At 41.5% G+C, this 24,801-nt stretch overlaps 3 protein-coding genes across 3 annotated transcripts; 2 read left to right on the top strand and 1 right to left on the bottom strand.

The window, feature by feature from the left end:
• Positions 1 to 430: 430 nt before the first annotated feature.
• mrpl16 (mitochondrial ribosomal protein L16) lies at positions 431 to 2,804 on the top strand. Its single transcript, XM_042081032.1, has 5 exons — positions 431 to 644; positions 805 to 876; positions 1,028 to 1,179; positions 1,317 to 1,610; positions 2,295 to 2,804. Exons 1-5 carry the CDS (start codon positions 581 to 583, stop codon positions 2,484 to 2,486), a joined length of 774 nt encoding a protein of 257 aa, XP_041936966.1. The 5' UTR covers positions 431 to 580; the 3' UTR covers positions 2,487 to 2,804.
• A 111-nt stretch (positions 2,805 to 2,915) lies between these two features.
• LOC121698713 (centromere protein Q) lies at positions 2,916 to 12,248 on the top strand. Its single transcript, XM_042081031.1, has 9 exons — positions 2,916 to 3,007; positions 3,414 to 3,561; positions 4,389 to 4,443; positions 5,436 to 5,544; positions 5,698 to 5,766; positions 7,581 to 7,710; positions 7,988 to 8,107; positions 9,174 to 9,251; positions 12,093 to 12,248. The coding sequence occupies exons 2-9, from the start codon at positions 3,460 to 3,462 to the stop codon at positions 12,237 to 12,239; spliced, it is 810 nt and encodes a 269-aa protein (XP_041936965.1). The 5' UTR covers positions 2,916 to 3,007; positions 3,414 to 3,459; the 3' UTR covers positions 12,240 to 12,248.
• Positions 12,249 to 12,861: 613 nt separating this feature from the next.
• On the bottom strand, positions 12,862 to 15,253 carry LOC121698712 (C3a anaphylatoxin chemotactic receptor). Its single transcript, XM_042081030.1, has 2 exons — positions 15,131 to 15,253; positions 12,862 to 14,197 (listed from the first exon to the last, which is right to left on the bottom strand). Exon 2 carries the CDS (start codon positions 14,186 to 14,188, stop codon positions 13,064 to 13,066), a length of 1,125 nt encoding a protein of 374 aa, XP_041936964.1. The 5' UTR covers positions 14,189 to 14,197; positions 15,131 to 15,253; the 3' UTR covers positions 12,862 to 13,063.
• Positions 15,254 to 24,801: the final 9,548 nt, after the last annotated feature.

Raw genomic sequence — 24,801 nt, 5'->3', positions numbered from 1 at the left:
AGAAAGTGAGTTGGTCTACCCTAGAGTAACAACCGAGAAACGTGTATTGCAGTTTAGCTGGCGGTTATGTTTATGTTATGCCCGCATACCGCCTCCCATGGCCGAAACTGGTATTATGACACCTGTCAGGTTGTGGCTAGTAATTTAGCATGCTAATTCTGGTTGATATCTCTGCAGCACTATACCTTGGCATTTTTTTAATGACATCATCGCCCTTATTTCTTCTCATTCGTTTGATGCAGCTCATTTTTTGGATATTTTTACTTCAATTCTTACACATGGCACCTTTAAGTACTGAGTTTCAGTACTTCCTCCACCACTGCTAATGATGCATTACAGACTTCTGCATAAAAAAAATCTTGAATATCTCCAACCAAAATACGTTTACAAGTCGGGAACAAAAAAAAATCAGGCTTGTGTTTCAGATCGAGTCCTTTTACATACGAACCGGAAGTACGGCGATGGCGACCTTGTTGAAAGCATGAAAATGAATACTGTAAACCGTTCAAATACATTGTAACGTGCATTTATACTTTATCATTTTTAAATTAATTCTACACATTGTTTAGTTGTTGTAGCCATGTTTGCCAGCCTCAGAACTGCGTTCTGTGGGTTGGCAATTGGCAGGACAACAGGATGTTCAGGTAAGTTATAACGTTAGCCCGCTAAGTTAACGTTACCCAGTACCTCACGTATGTTAGTATTTTTCGCTGCCAAATTAAGCAACTTGATTACAAATTCAGAATCATTCTGTAAACGTGCAACAATGTAACAGTGTCATGCGCAAGTGTTACGTATTTGCAGGTGGAGCGTTGACCCATATGAAAGTGCTATCTGTGGGACTGAAGACTTATGAAGTACCTCCAGACTATGCTGGTAATCTATCATTTCAATTACATGTATTTTCTTACCCTAACTTAAGTATTCTATATGGTTACACATTTCTACTTTCTGTGGTTAACCTGAAATCATCATGATGTGTCATGAATCATAATCATGAATGTGATTTGATGCTCCACTCCTACAGATGTGGTGTTACCTGAGAAACCGAAATTGAAATTCATCAATAAAGTGCCCAATCTCAAAAAGGCAAAGAAAGAGATGAAGAGAATGAAGGACATCCAGGGCCCTACAAAGGGAGCTGACAAATTCACTGGGAAGGGTCAATATGGCATTGTTGTGAGTCCTATACATAGATTGTGCAACTAAGTGTTTTTGATGCAAAGTACGAATATGAACATAATCAGATTTACATGCATTTCAAAGTATTATAGGTATGAAATGGGTCATAAATTGACACAGCTGCTCTTTTTTAGGCCCTTGGAGGAGGCTTCCTGCACTGGGGTCATATAGAAATGATGAGGTTGAGCATAAACCGGCGTATGGATCCACGAACAACCTTCGCCAACTGGCGTATCAACGCCCCATATAAACCAATCACTCGCAAGGGCCTTGGCCAGCGAATGGGAGGGGGCAAAGGTGCCATTGACCACTATGTCTCGCCAGTGCGTGCTGGCCGCCTGGTGCTGGAGATGGGAGGTAGAATCGAGCTTGGGGAGGTGGAACCTGTGCTCAAGGAAGTGGCCAAGAAGCTACCGTTCCCTGCCAAGGTTGGTTGACTGTCTGATATCAATTTGTGGCAATGAAGCATGATCTTATCTTGGTTGTCTGCCCTTTCCATGTCTGCGCTTAAAAAACATTTAGTGATCTTCAAAAAGCTAAAGAAAAGAAGGGTGTTTAGAGTAACATAATGTAGGAATTCCCCTTTTTGTCAATTTTAAATGTACCGGAGTACCCATTTAGCACTAAGGGGGTTTCTACTTAGTCTAAAATCAATGAAAATGGTTACGCTCCTACCTACAACAACAATGTCATAGACTCCATTCTCCTTATTGACTAGTTGCACGAAAGGCTCTCGGTGGGCTCGTTTGTTTCCTGTGGAGCCAGGTGTTTGAACCTGAATGTAGTTTGTGTCTACACGTCCTTTATCGTAGCGTGCTTCACTAGGTGCCACACCCAACCGGGTCCGTGTAGACACTAATTACATTCAGACTTTTACAACATTAATGATGAAAACAGTTCTAAGTGACACCAAACTTTTGAATGGTATTATATATATACCGTATATATAAGTGATGCAAAGATGGTTTCTGAATTAGCTTGGTTAATACTAGCTCAATATTGAGGCAAGTGATTGTACCAAATATAGTAACCAAGCTAATTCAGAAACCATCTTTGCATCACTTAAATGCTGAATATCCCACTGACCTAGCCTGTGAATTCTGTTCCTGTAGGTTGTGAGCAGGGAAAGTTTGGCTGCCTTGCACAAGGAGCAGGAGGACAGGGCAACGAATAATCAGAATCCCTGGACCTTTGAACAGATTGCCAAGGGAAACATGATGGGGATTCGGAAGGTCCTAAGCCCCTCCGATCTGCACAACCATGGCCGCTATGCTGGAAAGTTCTATTACCCAGACAGGGTCTGAACTGCTGACCTTGCACTTGTGTAAACCCAAGGGAGAGAGGCAACCAAAGGCAGATTGCAATGGACTTGAAGCACTCTTTCATTTGTGATTTACCTCCAGTGTGGTAATGTAAATGTACATGAAGTCATAAACCGTCAGATGGTGATACATGAACAAATACCGCTGCCGACTGGACTGGACTAGATCCTCTGTCTCTAGGACCCATGTGGAGAGAAAGATTTTATCTAACATCTATCATTGTTGTGATATCATTTTCATTCACCACAGATGATGACTTACCAATAAAAGATGTCTCACCAATAAAAGATATACAAAGTTCGTTTCTGTGCATGACCATCACTGTGTTTTTAACGATGTTTTATTATGTTCATTGACAAGATATACATTATTTGCCACTGTGAAACACGGGTCTGCAAATGTTGACGTAAACAGTGACGCATGAGTGTTGGCCGAGTGTCAGTGCTAGTTAGCTATGTACGCATGCGCAGAACACAGCAGTTTGAAGAATTTCCCGCGAAGGGGTGAGTTGAATCAGAGAATGTCTGGTTAAATGGTGTATAACGTTATCGCCATTTACAGTTAACAACTTCATTTCTTACTTTTCTATGACAACATTGTATCACATGTGTTTTAATCGCGTAGACGTATATTCGACCGCGAACCATTAAAGAACTTCAGTTTCGCGAAGTTTGTGTACTGTCTGCAGTGGCGTTAGCCCTTTATGCTAACGTAAAGATGAACTTTTTGCCATTGGTAACAGTCGGCTAGTAGCCTAGAGATATCAGATATCATGAAAATCCTTCGTATCCCAAATGTAATTGGGTAACAACATGTTAACTCTGGAAATAAGTTAACGTTACATTTGTTTAGCGTTGTTGAATACGGTCAGTCTGTTATCAAACCTAACATTATGCTATGCTTCATCAGCAAATCATAAACTTGCCTGTTTCCATGGAGTGGCTTTGATGATTTGATGCCAATCATTATGAAGCCGGTTAGAGGATCTGGAAGAAAATCTACCAAAGCCCCGCAAGGCAGAGGACGGAGTACAAAAAATGTTCCGACAACCTCTGAGGTGGGGGGCAATTTTTTATGGTGGGGGCAGTATGATAGGCCTACATGTTTTTCAAATACAAAGTAGTATTTTGTCACTTGTACTGGATTGAAGAAAATGACTATCATTCAACACACTTTATAGGCGTATATTTTTTAGTGTAGTTTAAAAATACTGCCAAATATTTTGGTAAAACCTATACTTTTGATCATGTGATGACATCATAAAAGTGCAAAGCAATGAATGTAGCTAGCTTCTGACTGGTGCTGACTTATTAATTTGCCCAGATCAGAGTATTGACTCAGGAATATGATCCAGTGTAGATGAGTAGCCTAAGGTGTAGATTGCTCACACACACACGCGCACACACACACACACACACACACACACACACACACACACACACAATACACTCCCTCTCTCACACCAACCCACTCACTCAGCCAGCCACATTACTTTGATTACTTGTTCACCCACATTTATAGGTTTGCCTGTTTTTGGTAGATTTTTTTTAGAACTTTGGAGCAACTTTGACTGTGAAGTGTATGTGTCCTCCAAAGCTGATGATACACAAGGCACCTTTCTGAGCAATGTTGCTAGGCAATGTTCCTGGGTATTGTTGTTCTGGCTCATTCCCTTTGATATTGAGCAACTGCTTTTTCTTGAGAAATGTAATCATCAGTAAGCATGTAACAGGATCAGTGGCATGATCATCCATCCTAATTTTTTAGTATTTTTAAATTGCAAAAATACAGTATTTTATTTTGATACATGGCATGGCTACTGTATTTGAATTTACCACCCTATAATAATGGTATGATAATACCTCACACCATGAAATGTTTTAGGAGCCTGGTACCAGCAGTGAAGGAGTGAAGCAACAGCAGGTGAAGAAAAGGAAAAGTAAGTAGCCTATGAAATTAAGAACATGTTTAAGAACATTGGTGGGATGGAAGGGGTCTTGGGTTAAAATATCCTCGAAATAATATGCAAATCCATAGTTGTATGCTGTCACAGTCTTTTTACTTTCATTTTTGCTATTAAATCATTTTTCAAATATTTTGAGTCATATGTTATGATATCCATATTGCAAATCGCAAAAATCCTAAATGACGGAAAACCAAAATCGTTTGATAGGCATATACCCATTCACCCTGCCTTACTCAATATTATTAACATATTATCAGGGTATCTTAAATTATTTTTTATTAGATTTATTTTTCATGTGGAAGTATAGTTTGTATATTTATATTTTTGTACAGTGCTTTTGTGTCTGCCTTGTCTCTGTTCTGTGTAAATAATGTGCTGCAGCTAAATAGTTATAGCTGGATGAATAGTTATCTCGCAAGCTTGCTAGCTAGTGTCGTGGAAAAACTATCCACTTTCCCGAACCTCCAATCCAACTAGCACTCTGATGTCAAAGACCCGAAGGAGAACACCAAGACGAGAGAAGCTGAAGACTGTTGATCCTTTATTCACCGTATTGCAGTGATAATACAATCCAAACAGCGTCAGGACTGAACCGTCAGGCAATAGAGTGATGAGTGGCAGCTGCTACCCCGATGAGATCTGATCTGAGTGTGCCTGAGCTCTTTCTTTTATGCTCTCAGGGGCCTGGGAGGCGTTCCTATCCACACAAGTTACACAAGTTATTATGTCTAGATAAAATCACCACACTAGCAACCTTTTGTACTATCAGTCTATCTACAGTAAATGGTATCTAATTCTGTCACCAAAGCCTTGCCACCCTAAGTGCATTCCCTCCATGCCAACCAAAGATCACTACTGCATTCATACTTTGAAGTGCGTCAGATGCAGCATTTGTTAATCACTGTATTCATCATCCGCAGTTTCTGATCTGTTTTTATGAAAGCTGTTTTTTTTTTTTTAATCAGGGCCTCCATCATCAGCTGACATAAACAAGTTCAGAGGCCGAGAGAAATGGAAAGCGTTGGCCCAGCCTATCATTGCGGCCCTAGATAAGATGCTAGGGCTGTCAGTGCTGTGAGTGCTACCATGAGAATCTCTTTGATCATTGGTCTACTGTGGTCACCGCTGTGTTGATGTGTTACTCATACTGTCCTCTCTTTCTCTCTCTTTCTGTCTCTCTTTCTCTCTCTGTCTCGCTCTTGTTTTCTCATTCTTCACCTTGTTTAGCTCTGTCCTGTCAATGAGAATAAAGGAGAAAGAGGAGACTCAGAAACATCTGAATATTTTGAAAGAAAGGTAAGAGGACTAATTTAGATGAAAGACTAAATGAGGAAGCGCATAGCCAAACAGAGGTGCTGATAAGGATGATATCATGAACTATATAAGTAGGGCTGGGCACCGAATGTCAATGCTTTTATGGCACCGACTGAAACACTCCGATCCTATCGTATATCGAAAAAAATTTCGGTGCCAAATTCCGATACCCAAAGAAATAAATCTTAGCGTCTGTTAGCCAATTAACAATTGTGTGAAGAGATCTAAAGTGGCTGCTGATTGGCTGCCTCACGTAAAGTTACACAGGTCACACAGAAGGAGGGTTGAAATGAACGATCTTTGAACATTACTTCAGAAACAGAAAGGTATGCCATCTGTGGTGCTAGCATAATTACCAAGATATAAGACTTCTCCCCTTTGTTTTTGAGAACTCTCTCTCACCAGCTACGACATCATCCACACCACAATGAATGGTTTCTGGGCTAAATTGTGTCCTTTTGTCTCTAAATAGCTGGCCACCGATTAGCATTGATTAGCTAATTATGCTAGCTATTTAAAGGTTTATGGTTTCCCTCAAGTGACAAGCATTATTCACAATGCTGTCTTGCATTAGAACAAATATCTCTTCTCCACATAGTGTGAAGACAGTGTGACAGTGTGGCTTTATCCACAGACATCACGCTCGGTTTCGTGGCAGCTGCATTGTTATGCTAAAGTTGCTAATTGTGGGTAAACTCCTTTTAAAATGTGACATGCTTCTGTCTATGGTGCTAAGGAGTTTGGTGCTGAGGAGAACTTAACTCTCTTAACAAAAAAGCCACTACATGTCAGATGACAAATGTGTGTAGAGCAAAACATCTGACTGCATTTCAGATCTCTATATTGACAGTTTGGAAGGCGTGATTATCCAAAATCTGCGTTATTTTGCCATAGGAAAAAAAGCATGGAGACATTGTATTCAAAGGGGTGTGTGTCCGGAGAGGTGTATTGTTTTTCACGTAGTGTAATAAATGTCAAAGAAATCAAAGTGTGGCTCTACTTCATTAAGATGGATGCCAACAAAACAAAATGGTACTTGTACTTAAAACATTTTGCACTAATCTGTTAGGCTGCATTTACATTTCTTCACTTTAATGCTGCAGATGTTAAGTAGCAATAATATCTTATATATTGTTTATTTGTAATATTTTTACAGATGTACAGATGTTTCACTGCTAAAGGAGAATGTATTTTTGTTGTTGAATTTCATTTACAAACATATGGTATCGGAAAAAGTATCGTGTAGGAACCGGCATCGAAATCAAGGTATTGAAATTGGCACCGCATCGAAACATTTTGAACGATACCCAGCCCTATAAATAAGGAGTGGCCGCACACTCCTTTGTCTTAAATTATTTGTTAACCAAAGTTTCAGCAAGCAACACTCATCAGGGTCCGGGGCCAGTTTCCTCCCATCACTTGGCAGCTTGAAGATTGCAGTCAGATTCAGCAAAATTCTCCTCGTGCCGCAATCCATCTGGTTTGTGGGAAAAAAGTGGTCAAAAATATGGCAAACAAATTGGCACGGACACATCCATACACTTTTCCAGCCAAACAGCATGTTCCTTCTTTAGTATGGAACGGAGGGTTTGATTGTTTGGCTGTTTTACTCAAATATCAACACTATACACTGTATACTTTCGTCCAAGGCTCACCTAGAATTATGTCCGCAGTCAATTTGTGTTAATGTTTCATAGACCTGTCACAACAAGCCGCAGCTGCAGTCGCACCTGGAGCATACAGTGATATGTCCATAGGGCCATGGATATCACATGCTTTCACTCCCCTTTGGACAGATTCCTGGACCGCTGTGTCCAGCTCACAGTGCCCCCACGGAAACAAGTGGACCTGGGGCACGTGTCACGGCAGTACCAGGCAGAGAGCTTGAAGGCGGAAGAGGGGGAAAAGAGACTCGGAGCACTGACGGTGAGGAAGGCAGAGGAAGTAGAGGTGACATATCAGTAGAGGTGACATATCAGAAGAGATGGCATGTCTGAAATGTGCTGCAGGCAGAGTGTGTTTAATAGTGTGAGTTTTCCATCTGCGGTTGGATTTATTGATATGTTGAGTGTTTGTACACATGTACAGTATATCCAAATGTGAGTTAAACTCTTTGGGTGCGTTTTGATGTGTGTGTGTGTGTGTCTGTGTCTCTTTCTGTGTGTGTGTGTTCGTGTGTGTGTGTGTGTGTTTGCACACTCAGGAGAACCACAGGTCTGTGGTCAGCACCCTGGAAGAGTTGGAGGTGACGAGAGACAGAATGGACGAGGAATGCAGGCTTCTGAGATCCAGGATGGAGGAGCAGGAGGAGAAATCACACGAGGTAAACCGAGAGACAGACACACACACTCACACACACACACACACACACACACACTGTACATACGGTACATACCATAGACTGTTCTATACAGTCTATGTATCATACATACACACACACACACACACACACACACACACATACATACATACATACACACAGTTAGGCTCATACGTTTTTGAACCCATGCTAAAGTTGACTAAAAAAGAGGATTATAAAATTATCTTTTGGAAATTGATCTTAATGCCTCAAGTAAAAAAATGAGGAAATATCCAACCTTTAATATCCAATTCTCTTTGTGAATGAATAATGTATCGTAAATAAATAAGTATAAGTATATATACTCTTTTGATCCCGTGAGGGAAATTTGGTCTCTGCATTTATCCCAATCCGTGAATTAGTGAAACACAGTGAACACACAGTGAGGTGAAGCACACACTAATCCCTGCGCAGTGAGCTGCCTGCAACAACAGCGGCGCTTGGGGAGCAGTGAGGGGTTAGGTGCCTTGCTCAAGGGCACTTCAGCCGTGCCTACTGGTCGGGGTTCGAACCGGCAACCCTCCGGTTATAAGTCCGAAGCGCTAACCGGTAGGCCACGGCTGCACCACAAATGTTCTTCCTTAAAATACAGGGGTCATAAGTATTCGACCCCTATATTAAATTCCCATAGAGGCAGGCAGATTTTTATTTTTAAAGGCCAGTTATTTCATGGATCCAGGATACAATGCATCCTGATAAATTTTCCTTTGGCCTTTGGAATTAAAATAGCCCCATATCATCACATACACTTCACCATACCTAGAGATTGGCATGGTGTTATTTCAGTTAGCCTATTAGCTGGTTTAATGCTCATTGAGCTCAATGCAAATCAAACCAGCTAATAGGCTAACTGAAATAACACCATCACACATACAAACAAACAAACAAGCACATATACTGTCACTCCATGCAACCCACTCATTAGAAAACTTTCATGGCCATCCTGATACCTGAAATTGCTTTGCTGCAGGGCATCGGCATGTCAATTCATTTTCTTTCTTTCTTTCACTTTCTTATTACTTACTTTCAGGTTCTACAGAGGAGAGAGCAGACGGTTCTCCATCTTCCTCCCCTGCCTCCTCGCTCTGAAACGGAACAGCCGCTGCAGGTTAGAACTGCCGTGTGGCTATATGCTTTGTAATGTTCCATGAGGTGATCAGTGGCTCTATGGAGAGCTGTAAATGTATAGGTTTATGTCCATGAAGAGTGTTGAATAAATTGTCTCCTTGTCTACTGCAGGGGTTAAAGTTCTCAGGCACTGTGCTGGAATTCAGAATGATTCATGGATGATATTATATAATGGCCTTAAATTTCTGATAACTAATTTTACCTGCATCTTGATCGCTAGATGTCACCGAGTACTGTCTGTAGGGGGAAAAAATGTCAAAAATCAGTGCTAGCAAACTGGAGTTGCTGCAGCTAATGGCCAGAGCCCCCAGTTAGCTACAATGCCAGTTTTGGGGGCATGTTCTAAAGAGTGCCTTTGTTCCACTTAACAGACACAAAATGCAATTAAAATTTCTGTGCAACATGAACAGGGCCCTTACGTGACAAAAAAATGCATTTTCAACTCATACATTGTGAAGAAAACATTTAAATTTAAAGTTTGTACTGTCACCTACCTCTTTTTCCATCGGTCACTTCACCGAAAGCCTAGAAGACTCGATCACAGAGCTAATGCCTTCGCAATGAAAAGTTTATTTCCCTCTCAAATATAGGCAATTGAGCACTGTAGTGGTTATGACCATATCAGTGACTATGTAACTATGTATAGCGTGACTATAGTGACTATGTATAGCGTTAATGAAGGCATTGGGTCACAGCACCCACACAAACACTTCCATTTGCCCGAACTCTGTGTTCTTGGAGCAGCTGCTTCATCTGCCTGTTGCCCCTCTGTCTGTCTTGTTCTTTCCAACTCTTGTGAGGCTAGTTCTTCGTCAGTATACTCTGGTTTGAATAAATCAGGATGACGATCAAACTCGAAAGCCTCTTCCGTGTGTTCTATATCAGCTATAGTCTCCATAGTTAGGTTTTCCATTGGATCAGCAAAAAAATTACTCCAAGCTTCTTCCCTTGTGAACACCTCCGATCTTCACTCTTCACACACTACGCTCCGATCTGCACACTACTGTGTACCATTTCCTGCAACAACTGAATTCCCACAGGACTTCAGCGTGAGACTAGAGATAGCCTTCAGTAACGCTATTACTGTGCAAGCCACAGGCATCATTTGGACCGTTTCCATGTAGTTACATAGTCACTGATATGGTCATAGCCACTACTGTGCTCAATATGGTCATAACCACTAAAGTGCTCAATTACCTTTTTTGAGGGCTAGGCTTTCGGTGAAGCGACCGATGGAAAAAAAGGTAGGTGACAGTACAAACTTTGAATTTAAAATGGTTCCTTCACAATGTATGAGTTGAAACCGCATCTTGTTGTCACATAAGGGAGCAGAACAGGCATGGGCCAAATGATTCTATTCAGTTCTTTCAGTTCCCTTCACCTTCACAAATCGTTCTTTCCATTCCTTCAGTTCCTTAAGTCAGTATATGCTTTAGAACACCATCTCGGTTGTCTTAAGTCAAATATCCTTAGAACACCGTCTCTGGTTGTCATATGGTCTGTTACATCATTTATGTAAATATCAAGCATAATATTAAGCACATACATGCCTCTTTTCATAAATATACTGAATGGAATGCAGTAAGAATCAAATGGCGTCTTCCAAGTTCTAGCGCTGGCAGGCAGGCACGTAAGTAAAGCCAGGCCTATCATTTGTTTACCCATGGCAACGCGGTTGCTACCTGCTGTAGTACTCTCATTCACGTTTTAGACTCAATCACGATATACGGTCGAGGGAGATGAAGCTCTATTCGTTTGTATCTTTTATTACCTGACCATATTTTTGTATGTTAAAAAATAACCAGTTCTCTTGTTTTGGGAATCAGTTCTCGTCGTTCACCTTCGGGATTCGTTCTTTCTGACCGAATCAGTCGCCCATGCCTAAGCAGAAGGTTTTTATCTAGTTCAGCAAAACTGTAATGATCCTGTGCCCCTTTAGGCACAGTTCTCTGTGTTTGTTAGTTGGCTGTATTGCATGTTTTTTCAGGGGCCCTCGGAATTGGCTAACTACTTTTCACCAGTCATGTGCAGTAGTGAGGAAAGAAAATACCACAGTCTTGCGCTCTTGCATAAACAGTCTGGAGTGGTCAACACCATGGTTCTCTTTGACAGATAGGACTTAAAAGCAGAACTTGTATTACTAGACTCTATAGAGAATTTTACACGGTTCAGCAAAAAGAGGCCTCCATCGCAGTATTACCAGAAAGACCTTAAGGACTTCAGTGAGGTGATCACACAACAGTGAAAAAATGGTTCCAAGAAACAGGAAGTTCTGTGGTCAGTGGGTACTGCTCTCTCTCTGTAGAAAAAGGAAATCTAATGTACGATCACAGGAAGTTCCTAATGCAACTATTGTAGCACTCTGTGTACTCCGTGCGCAGTTGTAAACTCAAATTAATCAAGTGTTTTCAACTGGATGTGTGATTAACAATATGGCACCTCCAGATTTTGCTGTCTCGCCAGTAAAACTCATAGCAACAATTGGGTTGTATCAGACAAGGTCAAGACAAGGTTGTGTCAGTTGCCTGGGAAACGTCATCATCCAATAAGTTCAGTGGCTTGTTATAAATTAAATTTTTGTCCAGATAGATAGATAGATAGATAGATACTTTATTGATCCCCAGGGGAAATTCAAGACATTAGACAAATGAATTACAATTCCATTAGACAAATTAAATCATGTAAACTGATAATCTGATGTATGCTGTATCTTTTATGTATGAATGCTACAGTCAGGCTCCCCCTCATTGGTTAGATTTGTTTTTGTTTTTTAGCTTCAGGGGCTATGATTGCATTAACATTGTCTCTATCTGTCACTCAGGAGAGGCTGATGAAGTTATTGCCAAACAGGGATGCTATGGTGAAATCGCTGCAGAACATGCCAGAAATCCAGCAGCTGAATACTTTTATGGAGCTTGCGCATGAACACACCGACCAGCGCCTAGCCGCCCTCAACAGCCATAAATGATTCAACCACCTTGTGGTCTGCCTCTCAATAGTGCCTTTACACCAACTATGCTCCTTGTGGTCTCCTTCTAATCAAGACTGGGCTTCTGCACTTACCCCTAACCCCTTTTTTAAGCACCCATATGCATTGAGTGTACCTCTAAAACCCTGCTCTACTGCCCCATATGCATTGAGTGTAGCTCTAAAACCCTGCTCTAACTGCCCCATATGCATTGAGTGTAGTTCTGAAACCCTGCTGTACTGCCCCATCCTACTCTGGGGCATTTTTGCTCTATTTGCATCAAAGTGTTTGTCACTTTCAAACAGGATCTTCTTTATCAGATATCTCACCACTGTGTTTGTCACGTCACCTGTGTAGTGCATGATCAGAGCTGAATCAATGTTCACAACACCAGAAACTGTTGTTGTTTTTCGTTTGTCTGTGCATTTTTAGTTTTAATACAAAATGCAAAATATAAATCATTAGCAAAAATAAAACACTGCTCTTGTTTTCTTGTTCAACTGTAGACATAAGTACAAAACAAAACATGAGAACAGACAATTCACAGAAAGAACATATATAGAATACAAAGACGACATTACGTTCATTATATACATTCTCATACATTCTCTCGAGCTGGAGCTTTCTGCCAAATGGCTGCCGTGCATCAGCCAGGTCGGTGCTACGCATTGGTCGTGCTTGGTGAAACACTTTGGGTATCTAGATAAAGCACTATATATTTAATGGGTTATTTAAAAATCCAGTCCATGCAAACTCACAAAACAAACAGTTTCAGTGCCCTTCTATACAGTCCTTATAGTTACCCTAATCTCTTACTCACAGTGTTAAATCTGGGAGTCTTTACGACGCATCGATTTCCTGCGTAGTGACTCTGAGTTATCCTCGTTGAAGACTCGTTCCACCGCAGACAACAGGGAGGCGCGCATTGTCCGTCCGAGGCCTCTCGCAGCAAACACGTACAGGATGGGGTTAAACACACTCTTCACGTAGACCATGAAGAGCGACACGTAGTAACCCTTCACAGCCACATTGTTCATGGACTTCAGGTCCGCCCGAATGGCCGTGAGCCAGCGCAGGAAGCGGAAGGTGAAGTACGGCACCCAGCAGATTAGGAAGAGGAGCATGGTGAGCAGCAGAACCCGGTAGAGGCGCACCAGGCGGCGTGCTGTGTAGCTCTGACTGGCCGACATCGAGGTCGAGACAGAGCCCAGCGGCGGCTTCGTCGCCGACGCAGTTGGCGACATCATGCTGGTCTCGGCACGCTTGGCGCTGACCAGCACCGCCAGGTTGCAGGACAAGAAGATGACCACGGGTAGCAGGAAGCCGAAGATGGTCTCTGTGATGAAGAAGCCGTGGCCCGTAGTGGACTTGGGGTCGCTCTCCAGGCACTGCCACTTGCCGCCCCAGTTCTTCAGTTCGGCGGTCTTCAGGTACGGAGCGGCCAGGCAGAACGCCAGCAGCCAGAGCAGGCCGCATGCGAGGGGCACGGCCCAGCGCGGGCGCTTCAGACTGGCCCAGACGGGCCTCAGCAGGCACAGGCAGCGCTCCAGCGCCACGGCGCACAGCAGGCACGAGGCGGCGTACAGCCCCAGGGCGCGCAGGAACATGACCAGGCGGCACGCGTGCAGCCCCATCGGCCAGGAGAAGTGGTGTGCCAGGTAGCCCAACATGAGGGGCGTGCGCAGCAACAGCACGAGGTCGGCAAGCGCCAGGTTGACCACGTACACGCGGAAGCTGCTGGCGCCCCGCGTCTCTCCGCTTTGACGTTTGGACCTGGAGAACCAGCGGCGCACGCCCAGCACCCACACCACCAGCGCGTTCAGCGGCACGCCCACCAAAATAATGACCAATGTCACAATGATCTGCAGCACACGCGACGTCTCCGACATCCAGGGGTCTGCCATAATGGTGATATTGCTGCCATTGAGAGGCGGCGCCAGGGTAGACATGGGGAGGCTCTGAGGAGGAAGGAGAAAAGTGCCCAGGCAAGCACACAGGGCACAAGTTGGTGCTTGTGTCTTATAATTTCATCAGGGTTTATAATGAAATTCAATTCACCATGTCAAAATAACAAAGTGGGTTGGCTGGTGCAGTAGGCTACAGCCAACAGGAAAAAATGGAAATCCTAGTTTTATCCAGTGAATATCTATGAAGTCACTTGTGTAGTCGCTTTGTATTCATATTAAGCCTTTAAAACCTATTCCAATGGAAACACAACTACTGTGGTGGTTTACATGGCAATATTTTATTTGATGTGATTAAATGCTCAGGCCAAACATTTCTGATGTTTACTTTGGAGGCATGTTGAAATATAGCTTTTGTATGAGACGAATGGATGGGAAAGCTCTAAAATAACATTATGAATGCAGAACAGATAAACCACACAACTACATCAACTAGTTCTGCATCTGGCTCTTGTCTTCTAACTATGAGGGGAAAAAACAGTGTAGCCTATTTAAGAAAAGAAAAAACATTATTTTCAAGTATTTTCTCAGGACCTTACAGGGGTGTTTTAATGCATTCTGATAATTAAGAATAGACACAATGTCTTGATTTCTCCAATATGAATCTCTCTCTCAAGCACTGTAGATCATGTGCGTCTGTTGGCCTGGCATTGTTACAGTTGAGTAAATGTGGAGTCAGGTGAAAGGAATTTTCTCTCTCGCCTCTGGGCTCTGTTGAGTGCTAAGTACACTGTACCTTTCCACACAAGTGTCCGCCTACCCAATATGCGTGTATGGTATGAGAACACACCTTTAAAAAGAAAGTCCTATCAGTGCTAAAGTGTGCTCAGTTCAGTTGGAAATTATACAGTGTTTAAACAAAAATAAACAGAAAAGAAAAGAGCACTAAAACAGATCAAATGGCTCTGAGGAAGAATATCAACTTACCTTGGAAAGCAGAAGAGGATATAGATGTTTTGTTTTTTTCCTCCCCTATGAGCCCGAGATGGTGTTGGGCCGCGTGGTGAGAGACTAAGACACTGGCAAGCACAGAGGGAGTGTTTCAGGTCTTGACTTATCAGTAGAATCATAGTGGGTGTGATTACATTTGACTTTTTGTAAGAGGAGTGTGCATTAGTGTGTGTGTGTGTGTGTGTTCTTGCTTGCTAGTGTTTCCTCTTTTGATTGCAACACTTGGAACCAAAGGAAATATATAGATATGGTCATGGCAAAGCATGTTCAGCCTATCGGATAGAGGTGTGTGTGTGTGAGAGAGAGAGAGAGAGAGAGAGAGAGAGAGAGCAAGACTACAGTGTCTCCCAACTATAAGTATATATACTCTTTTGATCCCGTGAGGGAAATTTGGTCTCTGCATTTATCCCAATCCCTGAATTAGTGAAACACACTCAGCACACAGTGAACACACAGTGAGGTGAAGCACACACTAATCCCGGCGCAGTGAGCTGCCTGCAACAACAGCGGCACTCGGGGAGCAGTGAGGGGTTAGGTCCCTTGCTCAAGAGCACTTCAGCCATGCCTACTGGTCGGGGTTCAAACCGCCAACCCTCCGGTTACAGGTCCGAAGTGCTAACCAGTAGGCCACGGCTGCCCAACTAGGTACAATCTGGCAACATTGTACCCATCAAAATGGATGCTACAATTATACAGGACTGTATGTGGCCAGACATGACCATGTGGTTGATCTGGTTGCAAAGGACTGGCAAAAGATAAACTATGGACTTGACAGCAAGATTTACAAGCACATCACTGTAAAATCCGACAGTGACTACTTCAAAAACATTCCAAACACTCCTGGCATTGCAATTGTAAATGAGGCTATGAAATCTGTATTTATTTTTTAGGTGGGCTGCTGTTTTGACCTGTATATGGACACTTGCTACTATTCCAAACTATTGAAATATCAACCACTGGCAGATCTCATTCACCAACTTGGATACAACTGTAAACTAATAACTCTGGTATTTTGGAAGTTTATAAGAATGTGATAAGAATGTGATCAGGGGGATGCAGTTAGGGGGCTGCAAAAAGAATTCTGCTCTGTTTCAGCCATCATAGGGAGCATGCAAATATGGAGACGGAGATGTTTTGATAATCCTTAATGTGCTGAGTATTATAAATGGAAGGACCTGTAAAAGTATGTGAGCCATGTAGACCTGTCACCTTGTTCATGACTCTAATGACTGTTTTCCTTGCAATGCCTTTCAAATCATAAAAGCATTCAAGTGTGTGTGTGTGTGGGGGGGGGGATGTTCAACAAGATCACCTTCCAAAGACCTGTCAGGTGGGCGTAATCACTGTCTTGTGACAAATGGGCCACTTCAAAGGTATAACTTGCAATGACATATCCAATATATCCAACAAAGAGAATGACAGAAACCTATCCATACCCCCTCAAACAGGTGTTTTTTGCATCTACAAGGGTGTAAACCTCTTTTAAATGATAAATGCCCCCCCCGATCTGCTGGGGGGAATCAAGATGTATCTCCACTTTTCACTGTGCACCTATTCCTCAAGACAATAACCATATATCATTTTTACACAAATCTGTATGTACTTGTAATAATGAAACTAGAATATCTATGGGACTTAAATCAAAAGTCTACCCATTAATAAAAGCTATGTTACATAGCATAAATTGTTGGTATGTGAATGTGCCTTCATTTGAAGCGCAACCCCCACATGCAGGTGCAGCTTGTGTCATTAGAGCTGTCCTCCACTCCTTTCACTCTCTGTGAGGTCTTATGCAAGACCTGTTCATCAGCTGCCATGTGTTTCAAAAGAGCAGCCGAGCCAAACACACAGACATGCACAGGAAGACAGGCACCTAGATAGACAGATTACCCCAGTCAAGGGCAGTATGCAAGGGGCTTGGGTATCTCAAAATAAATGCTACTGAAATGACTGATCTTATCATTGTCGTATGTACCATAGTATGATGTGATAAGAGTGTGTGTGTGTGTGTGTGTGTACACCATGTTTCCTAATGCCCCAGTGTCACTTCCTTTTTGCTTTCTCGAGAATCTCATATGTCTCATCAGTATTGCCTGCTACTAAAATGTCATTGACACACACAGGTGTTATTCCTAATTTAAAATCTACTCCTAAAGATTTGGGATCTGCATCCAGTTAACTTTCTCTGCTAAAAAAAGTGCAATCATTGATTGAATATTAATGTGCAATTCAGCACTACTTAGTGAGGAATCATATAAGTATAAGTATTTACTCTTTTGATCCCATGAGGGAAATTTGGTCTCTGCATTTATCCAAATCCGTGAATTAGTGAAACACACTCAGCACACAGTGAACATACAGTGAGGTGTAGCACACACTAATCCCGATGCAGTGAGCTGCCTGCTACAGCGGCGCTCGGGGAGCAATGAGAGGTTAGTTGCCTTGCTCAAGGGCACTTCAGCCGTTCCTACTGGTCAGGGTTTGAACCGTCAACCCTTCGGTTACAAGTCCAAAGCGCTAACCAGTGGCCACGGCTGCCCCCAAATAGCAGACAGAGTAAGCAATTTGTCTGCTTTCCCTTTGTGTGATACTGATGTGGTGACATTTCCTTCCTCCTTGTTGTGTGTTCACTTGTGTATGGCCAATGAATATCCTGATCCTGATATCCTGTTTAGAGGTATTGGTGTTACAGTGGCCTGAAAACACTTTCAAATTAAGTCAACATAACAAATGCAGACAACCCTTGCAAAAACAGAGAACACTTGCATCAATTCGACAACACATGACACATACAAACAGCCTATAGCACATGCAACGATGTCTGTTGCAAGTTCCCACAATGCAGGAAAATGACCCCAACGCAACGGAAGCATTCTCAACACCAAGAGAGGCACACCTTACTTTCAAACAACTCTGACAAAGGTGCTCTAAGCGATATTACACAGTTTCTAAGCTAAAACATTTTTTTTTTATCACATAGGCTAGCAAACATCTCCTTACAATCGACTAGCTGCATGTCCCCTAAATACACTGTAAAAAAAAATGTGATCTCTGTAGACAGCCCAGGCTAAAAAAAACGGCCACAAAAACAGCCTGGTGCAGCCTAGACCATGAAACATAACAAACTTTCCCAGCCATTCACCAATGAGATGTGCGTTCAGGAGAGTTTCAGTTGCACAGGAGGAAGGGGCAAGCTTTTGGGGTTTTTGTCTTTATTCAGATAGGATAGTGACAGGAAGCGAGTGGGAGAGAGAGATGGGGTGGGATCGGGAAATGACCTGGGCTGGACTCAGGCACTTGGACCCGAATGTGGTACGGCACTAACACAAAACCCCAATAAAATGTTTCAAAATCATGAGTAAGAGTAGCCATAAAAAAAAAGTCTAGGCTTGTTTATATAATTAGTGGTGCTAAACATTATTAGATGTAATGTGTTTTAATAGAATTACACCATGTGGACAGAAATGCACTGTAGGCCCAAATACTGGGAAATACCAGCAAGAAGGTGACAACGAAGTCACTGCTGGAACTGATCTGTGGCAAACTCAAGATTTCCCCTGGGGATCAATAAAGTATCTATCTATGTATCTATCTATCTATCTAAACTGCCCACGACTTCAGTAGTCAAATTCAGACTGTGAGAAAAAGGAAGCATATATAAAGGTGTACAGATTGGTCATTGTTTCTGAGAATTATTCTTTTACGCACTTGCTACTTTAGCCACGATATCTGGACTTATTTTCTATACCAATGCACATATTTATGTTCATATAGACTACAAGACTACAGCCTTGGTATGATTATAGGATATTGTCCGGGTTCCTGCAATAGGTATGGCACTGATAGTAGTTTTGAGAACAAGCTGGAACTCAGTAGGCCTGTGGCATTTTCTATTCCTGTCATATTAACAAGAAATAGAAGAGATCGAGTGAACAGAGTAAACTAGTCAAATCTCCTGCTACCTTCACCACAAAAACATCAGAATTCCCCAGCGGATCATATTACTTCTACAGTAACACTGGACAATTCTGAATATTAGATCTCTTTCAAGACATTTTCAATTAATGATCTTTTTTGCACACACAACTTTCATTTTTTACTTTAAAGTGAAACATGGTTAGATCAAGCAAACAGTACTTTCATCAAATCAGCTCCCCCAAATGTAATTTTTATGAAAGAGGAGGGGGGATAGCCACGATATTTCAAAAATTATTTCCGGGCAAAGAGTCATCATTTGGTGACTTCATTTGAATCATCTGAATACCGATGTGCACTCTACAAGCCAAACATAGAGGTCTTGTATCAAAACATTGAATTAGAAATGTGAAATGAAATGATTTAGAAAAACTCATTCATGCATCTCTAGCAGGGTTGATTACTGCAGTGGGCTTTTCACAGGCCTTCCTAAAAAGACCACAAAACAGCTTCAGGTGATACAAAATGTAGCAGATGGGTGCTCACAGAAAATGTAAATAAAAGAGTAATCACATTACTCTAATACTTAGAGAAATCCGGCGACTTCTCACATAGATCTCCACTTCTTGAGGTCACCAAGTACTGTCGGTACAGAAAAACCCCCAAAAACAATCAGTTTAACCTAGCTCGAGTTGCTACAGTCAGCAGCTAATGCAGCCAGGCAGCTATAGTGCAACACTCTGTGGGCATGTAAAAGGGACCTCATGGACATGATTGTTTTTGGGATTTTTTGTACAGTGGCCTCGAGAAATGGAGATCTATGTGAAATCTCGCCGGATTTCTCCCTTAAGTCCCTGCACTGGCTTACATGTAATTCATATAATTGACTTTAAAGCACTACTGCTTGTGTATTCATTTATTGTTCATTAAATGGAACATGGCCTAATTACCTAGCAGACATGCTTCAGTAGCCTACACATCCTCCAGACATCAGGTCGCAAACAGAGCCGTAGCCACGATTTCTCAAATACCAAGGTCAAAAATGGCCATGGGGTCATGTTTCTGAAAAATATAATCCATCCATTTAATTCCATCCATCCAAAATAACATTAGTCAAGTGATTTGCACCCAACCCTCCATGCGTGCATGCACGCATGCACGCACGCACACATGCACACACACACACACACGCACACACACACACACACACACACACAACCCCCCCCCCCCACACACACACACACACACACTCACAAGCGTACGCACACACACAGACACACGTGTGCGCACACACACACACACACAGAAGCACACACATAAACAAAAGCAAACACACACATGCGCACAATCATTTACATACACATGAGTTGCAAGAGAATGTACAGGACTGTGCGCTATGCTGTACATCTAGTTTTTATTCAGGTGAATACAAACCACATTAGGGAGAAATAACCTAGTTTGCTTATGTTGGACTTTGGGTATGTGGGTACTGTTTTACTGTATGTAAGTTGTAAGTTTATGTGAGCTGTGAAAGAATTGTGAATAAGCTTTATAGTCTACTGTATTTCTCCTGTCCTTGTCCTATGCAAGCATCCTTTGTTTATCCTTGAATTCAATGAAAGCTTGTCTTTTGCCTGTCTATAGCCTTTTGCCTATCACCAGGTGTGAAATGTTAGTGTTTGTAGAACAGCATGTGTCCAGGCCTCTGAAGGACTTCCCAAGAAAGGGGGTAGTTTTTAATTAAAAGACAATAGAAGCTGGCCAGACTTGACGTCACCCAAAATGCCACATCCCCCACACACCACACCTTTACCTTGCATATTCATACTAGTAGGTCACTCCTTCTCTTTGTGTGTAACTTAAATTTGGTAGACTGTGTCTGAGAAGTCAGAGAATACTGAGAATCTAGTGAAATCCATGATGGGGTGAAACAAACATGTACTTCTCTCCCTTGAGGGCCACTGGCCCCTCATTGAAAAGAATAAAGCCTGGATCCTGATCTTGCATCGTCCTGATTGAGTCTTAAGAGAAATATGGTAGTAAAAATAGGTTCCACCGAGATTAAATTTTTGGATTTAAATTGGATTAAAATTTTGCTGAGAGATCTTCAACATTGTGTTTGACGGCACACTCTTAAGGTAAGGTAATTGATTTTTTCTGGTGGTGAGATCTAGGGAGCTCCTAAACAGTTCTAGTCAGACTGGTCGGGCGTTAGAAACAGTCTTTGTTTCTGGAAATGGCTCTAGGTATTGAAATAAATACCATATCGGTTCCATGAATCTAAGCTTTCGGCGTTAGAAACAGTTGTGTTTCTGGAAATAGCCTATGCATGACTAAAATGCAGTCGGTCCTATGGACACTATTCAGAATTTTGGGGTCGAAATTCTGGGGTAGTTGGGAAAAATGACCAGTCTCCTGTAAAAGTCTACCAAAAAGGGGGACTGCTCGCCTAAGAATCTCTCACCTGAAAATGAAATTGCATAAGAGTGTTGCTGGTCATAACAGATGTATGAAACCATCTTTAGATTGTGTAACTAAGATCACAGTTTGAAGTAGCCTATAAAGATGTTGAACTGAAAGCGTAATGTTAATAGTTGGGCGTCGAATGACGTTTTCCACCGTTTAAAGTAAAGACATTGGAGTTGGTATGATACTGTGTTCTTCAAATTGATAAATGTGCAACTAGTTTGAAATTGTATTGATAATGCAACTTTTAAATTATGGAGACTTATGATGGATGATCAGGATCCAAGTAATATTTGCCCATCTGCAAAGATGGAGTTTTCTATGTTCAGTGTAACTAACATGATGAGTTTGTCTGGTCTTGTCTTGTCACTGCTATTGTCAACATGGGCCCTGAATGAATGAATGAATGTGTGAGTGTATGTGCTGGCCAGCATGTGTGAATGTGGAAACTTAATTCCAATGGTAATAGCTTTGTACCAAAGGGAACTTTTTATAAATGTAACACAGAATTAATTTCTTTGGTGATCTACAATCACGGTCCTGTTTTTATAATGTTTTGAATATTGTTTTATGAATTTCTGCCATGTCAGAGTGGCTTTGTTGTTTGCTTTTTTTTACCTTTGTCTTCCACACTACATGATTGCAAGTCTCTTACTCTTTGCTTTCTTATAATATGCTTATAAGACAAATTGATTTCCAGGTTGGCTGGTGATTTCTTTAATGGTGAGCCAATGTTTAATGCAATCAAGACTGACAATTGTTGTTATTTTTGTTTGTTCTATTTGTTTTGTTGTTGTTGTTGTTTTGTTTTATTTTTATTTATTTCTTTTCATGTCTGGCATTCTGACCAGGGCAAGTCCAGATTACTGTTACTTTCCTTATCTTACTGTATTTTATTTCTATGGTTTATATGGGGAACACAATGGTAAACATTTGCAATGAGCATGTATCTAGTGTTATTGTCTGTTCCTTTACACACTTCCTTTTCCCCTCTGTAATACTAAGTTTGACTCATGATTACTTAGTTTATTTTTACTCTAGTCACTTAAAGCTGAAGATAATAAGTTATGTACTGTTTTTTTTGGTTGTATGCTCCGGTCTAAGAGCATAGACTCTGTACGTTTTTTTGTGGCTTTAAAGCACCTAGGCTATACAGATGCTGGTAGTAACAAATATCATTTCTATTTCTTTGATTTGATTCTCTTTGACTTTGAATTCTATTTTTGTTATTCTGTTGCACCTTTATTTCTTTATGTTACGGTTTATTTCATTTGATTTCTTTTTCAGTTTGTCCTGACTAGGAATACTTGTTGCTCAGATGATATGGTTAAAGATTTCCCAATTCCATTATAGGTGCTAAGATAACAGGAGGATCGTTTTTATATAATCCCCATTTGAGCCTTTCCTGGCTGTGTTGTTATTTTATTTTTATTTTATTTTTTATTTTTTTCCTTGTTCTCATTGGTTTAATTTCTGATGGTCTGTTTGCTTGCTTAACTGCTGATATATTTTAATTTCATTAGAAAACCTATGGGTTGAGATTTCATTTTTTTTATGTTGTTTGTTTGTTTGTTGTTTTGTAATGATTTATTTCATACATTTACAAGCTTTGCTCCTAGCCACCCATCACCGGATGATATTTGATGTCTACAAGCAGAACCTTACCATGTTATTTCATACAATGACGTCTTCCTGTAGTTTGTTTTGTTATCAGTTTCGGAGGCGGATCTGGTGGACAAGGGTGTGCCACCGATCCGAAGGGGGGTGGTTGATAACAATGGATGGTTGACAACAATGGTGATGGTGATGTGTGTAGATAGCCTGTTACATTATAGGTTGAGGACTTGGGCTCCTCAAGAAACTTTACTTCTCAAGAACACTGTTTAATAGATTTGGACGAGATGTTTTGTTACCACTGTCATTAGAAATGTTTACATTATTACTAGTAATTCTGTTCTGTTCTGTTCTGTTCACAAGCCTCAAAGTTCTTGTACCGTATTGTTTGCGTGTTTGGAGGTATAACTGAGAGGTCAAGACAGACCTGACTGCAGCTGACGTCATCTTTGAAAAATGTTTAACTCCACTGAATGATCATTTGCTTATTAGTACTGGAATGACAGCTAAAACTTCTTGCTCCAAGACATGTATTTTCAAGATCTGTTTACAGACTCTGAAGTCGCAGACCCAGAGACATCCTAACGACGCATGTCTCACTTCCTCCGCTGGCTTCTCATGGGACAGAAGTGTGATGGATGGGACAGAAGTGTGATGGTGGAAGACACAGCTTATCGAAAGGGGGACAGCCCTTTGATCTGATATCCAATACCACCCCTGAAGACCCCAGCAGCACAGTGTTTCTGGGAGAGCAGCATTTGGAGGCCTTGTGTACCATCCCACAAAAGGACCTTGGTCAGAACATCACAAGAAAAATTGGATCAATTTAGAATAGTGGACCTGCTGTGGGCAGAATAACCCCCAAAAACAGCAAGGATCCGAAGGTTCCAGGTAGTCGACCCTGACCTTCAGACTAGAGAATTTTATTTGTTGGTATACTATAACTGGAGAAGGAAATATTGAAGAAAAAGAAGAGGAACACAGGGTGTGGGGGAACGCCCCCTATTAATAGAGCCAAGCGCCGCCCTAAGCACATTTTGCACACACATACACATTCTAAACATTGTGCACCACATGAAAGCAACCCACCTGTGATTTTATTCTATTGCCTTGTGCACCACAAAAAAAGAATGGAAACTGGATTTTGTTGCATTTTCTTAGCTGTTTCTATGGTAGATGATGTCAGTCTTTCTACTGTTGTTATTTTTATTCTCCCATGATCTGTAACCTCCTTCCAAACCCTAAAAGTCCTCTGTTTGTTATAAGCTGATTCATAATTTATGTAAGTTTTTAGTTAATAATTCAGTGGAAATGCATGGATTCCAGTTTCTTCCAGTAGCAGCAACTGGAATCCATGCATTTCCACTGAATTATTTTTGGAATCTGATCCCTTATCATACTGTACCTGTTCATTCTTACTCGTTGCTCGACTTATCGTGACTAAATTCAAGATGGCTGCAAACGCTAAACTTCGTGAAGATACTGTCTGTATAAATCGTCTTGTAAGTAAACTACCAGTGCTTTTTCAAAGTTCTCAATGTCTCGTTTTAAATGTCAGGGCCCTCGGAAGTCTACCAATGAAGTGTGGAGATACGTTTGAGCCTCGTAAATGGGTGTAAAACAGTGATTTATTTGCATGGCTAGCCCGATGC

The sequence above is a fragment of the Alosa sapidissima genome, chromosome 23 (assembly GCF_018492685.1).
Source record: "Alosa sapidissima isolate fAloSap1 chromosome 23, fAloSap1.pri, whole genome shotgun sequence".
Lineage (NCBI taxonomy): Eukaryota > Metazoa > Chordata > Actinopteri > Clupeiformes > Clupeidae > Alosa > Alosa sapidissima.
The sequence above is the reverse complement of the archived record's forward strand: the minus strand, read 5'-3'. Positions and strand labels throughout refer to the sequence as shown.

What these genes read in the sequence shown, in the direction of transcription:
- LOC121698713 (XM_042081031.1), top strand. Translation starts at nt 3,460, where the DNA reads ATGCCAATCATTATGAAGCCGGTTAGAGGATCTGGAAGAAAATCTACC. An exon ending in ATGTTCCGACAACCTCTGAG is followed by an intron (nt 3,562 to 4,388) that starts GTGGGGGGCAAT and finishes GAAATGTTTTAG; the next exon opens with GAGCCTGGTACCAGCAGTGA. An exon ending in AGAGACTCGGAGCACTGACG is followed by an intron (nt 7,711 to 7,987) that starts GTGAGGAAGGCA and finishes TTGCACACTCAG; the next exon opens with GAGAACCACAGGTCTGTGGT.
- mrpl16 (XM_042081032.1), top strand. Translation starts at nt 581, where the DNA reads ATGTTTGCCAGCCTCAGAACTGCGTTCTGTGGGTTGGCAATTGGCAGG. An exon ending in CAGGACAACAGGATGTTCAG is followed by an intron (nt 645 to 804) that starts GTAAGTTATAAC and finishes ACGTATTTGCAG; the next exon opens with GTGGAGCGTTGACCCATATG. An exon ending in AGTACCTCCAGACTATGCTG is followed by an intron (nt 877 to 1,027) that starts GTAATCTATCAT and finishes CCACTCCTACAG; the next exon opens with ATGTGGTGTTACCTGAGAAA.
- LOC121698712 (XM_042081030.1), bottom strand. Translation starts at nt 14,188, where the DNA reads ATGTCTACCCTGGCGCCGCCTCTCAATGGCAGCAATATCACCATTATG.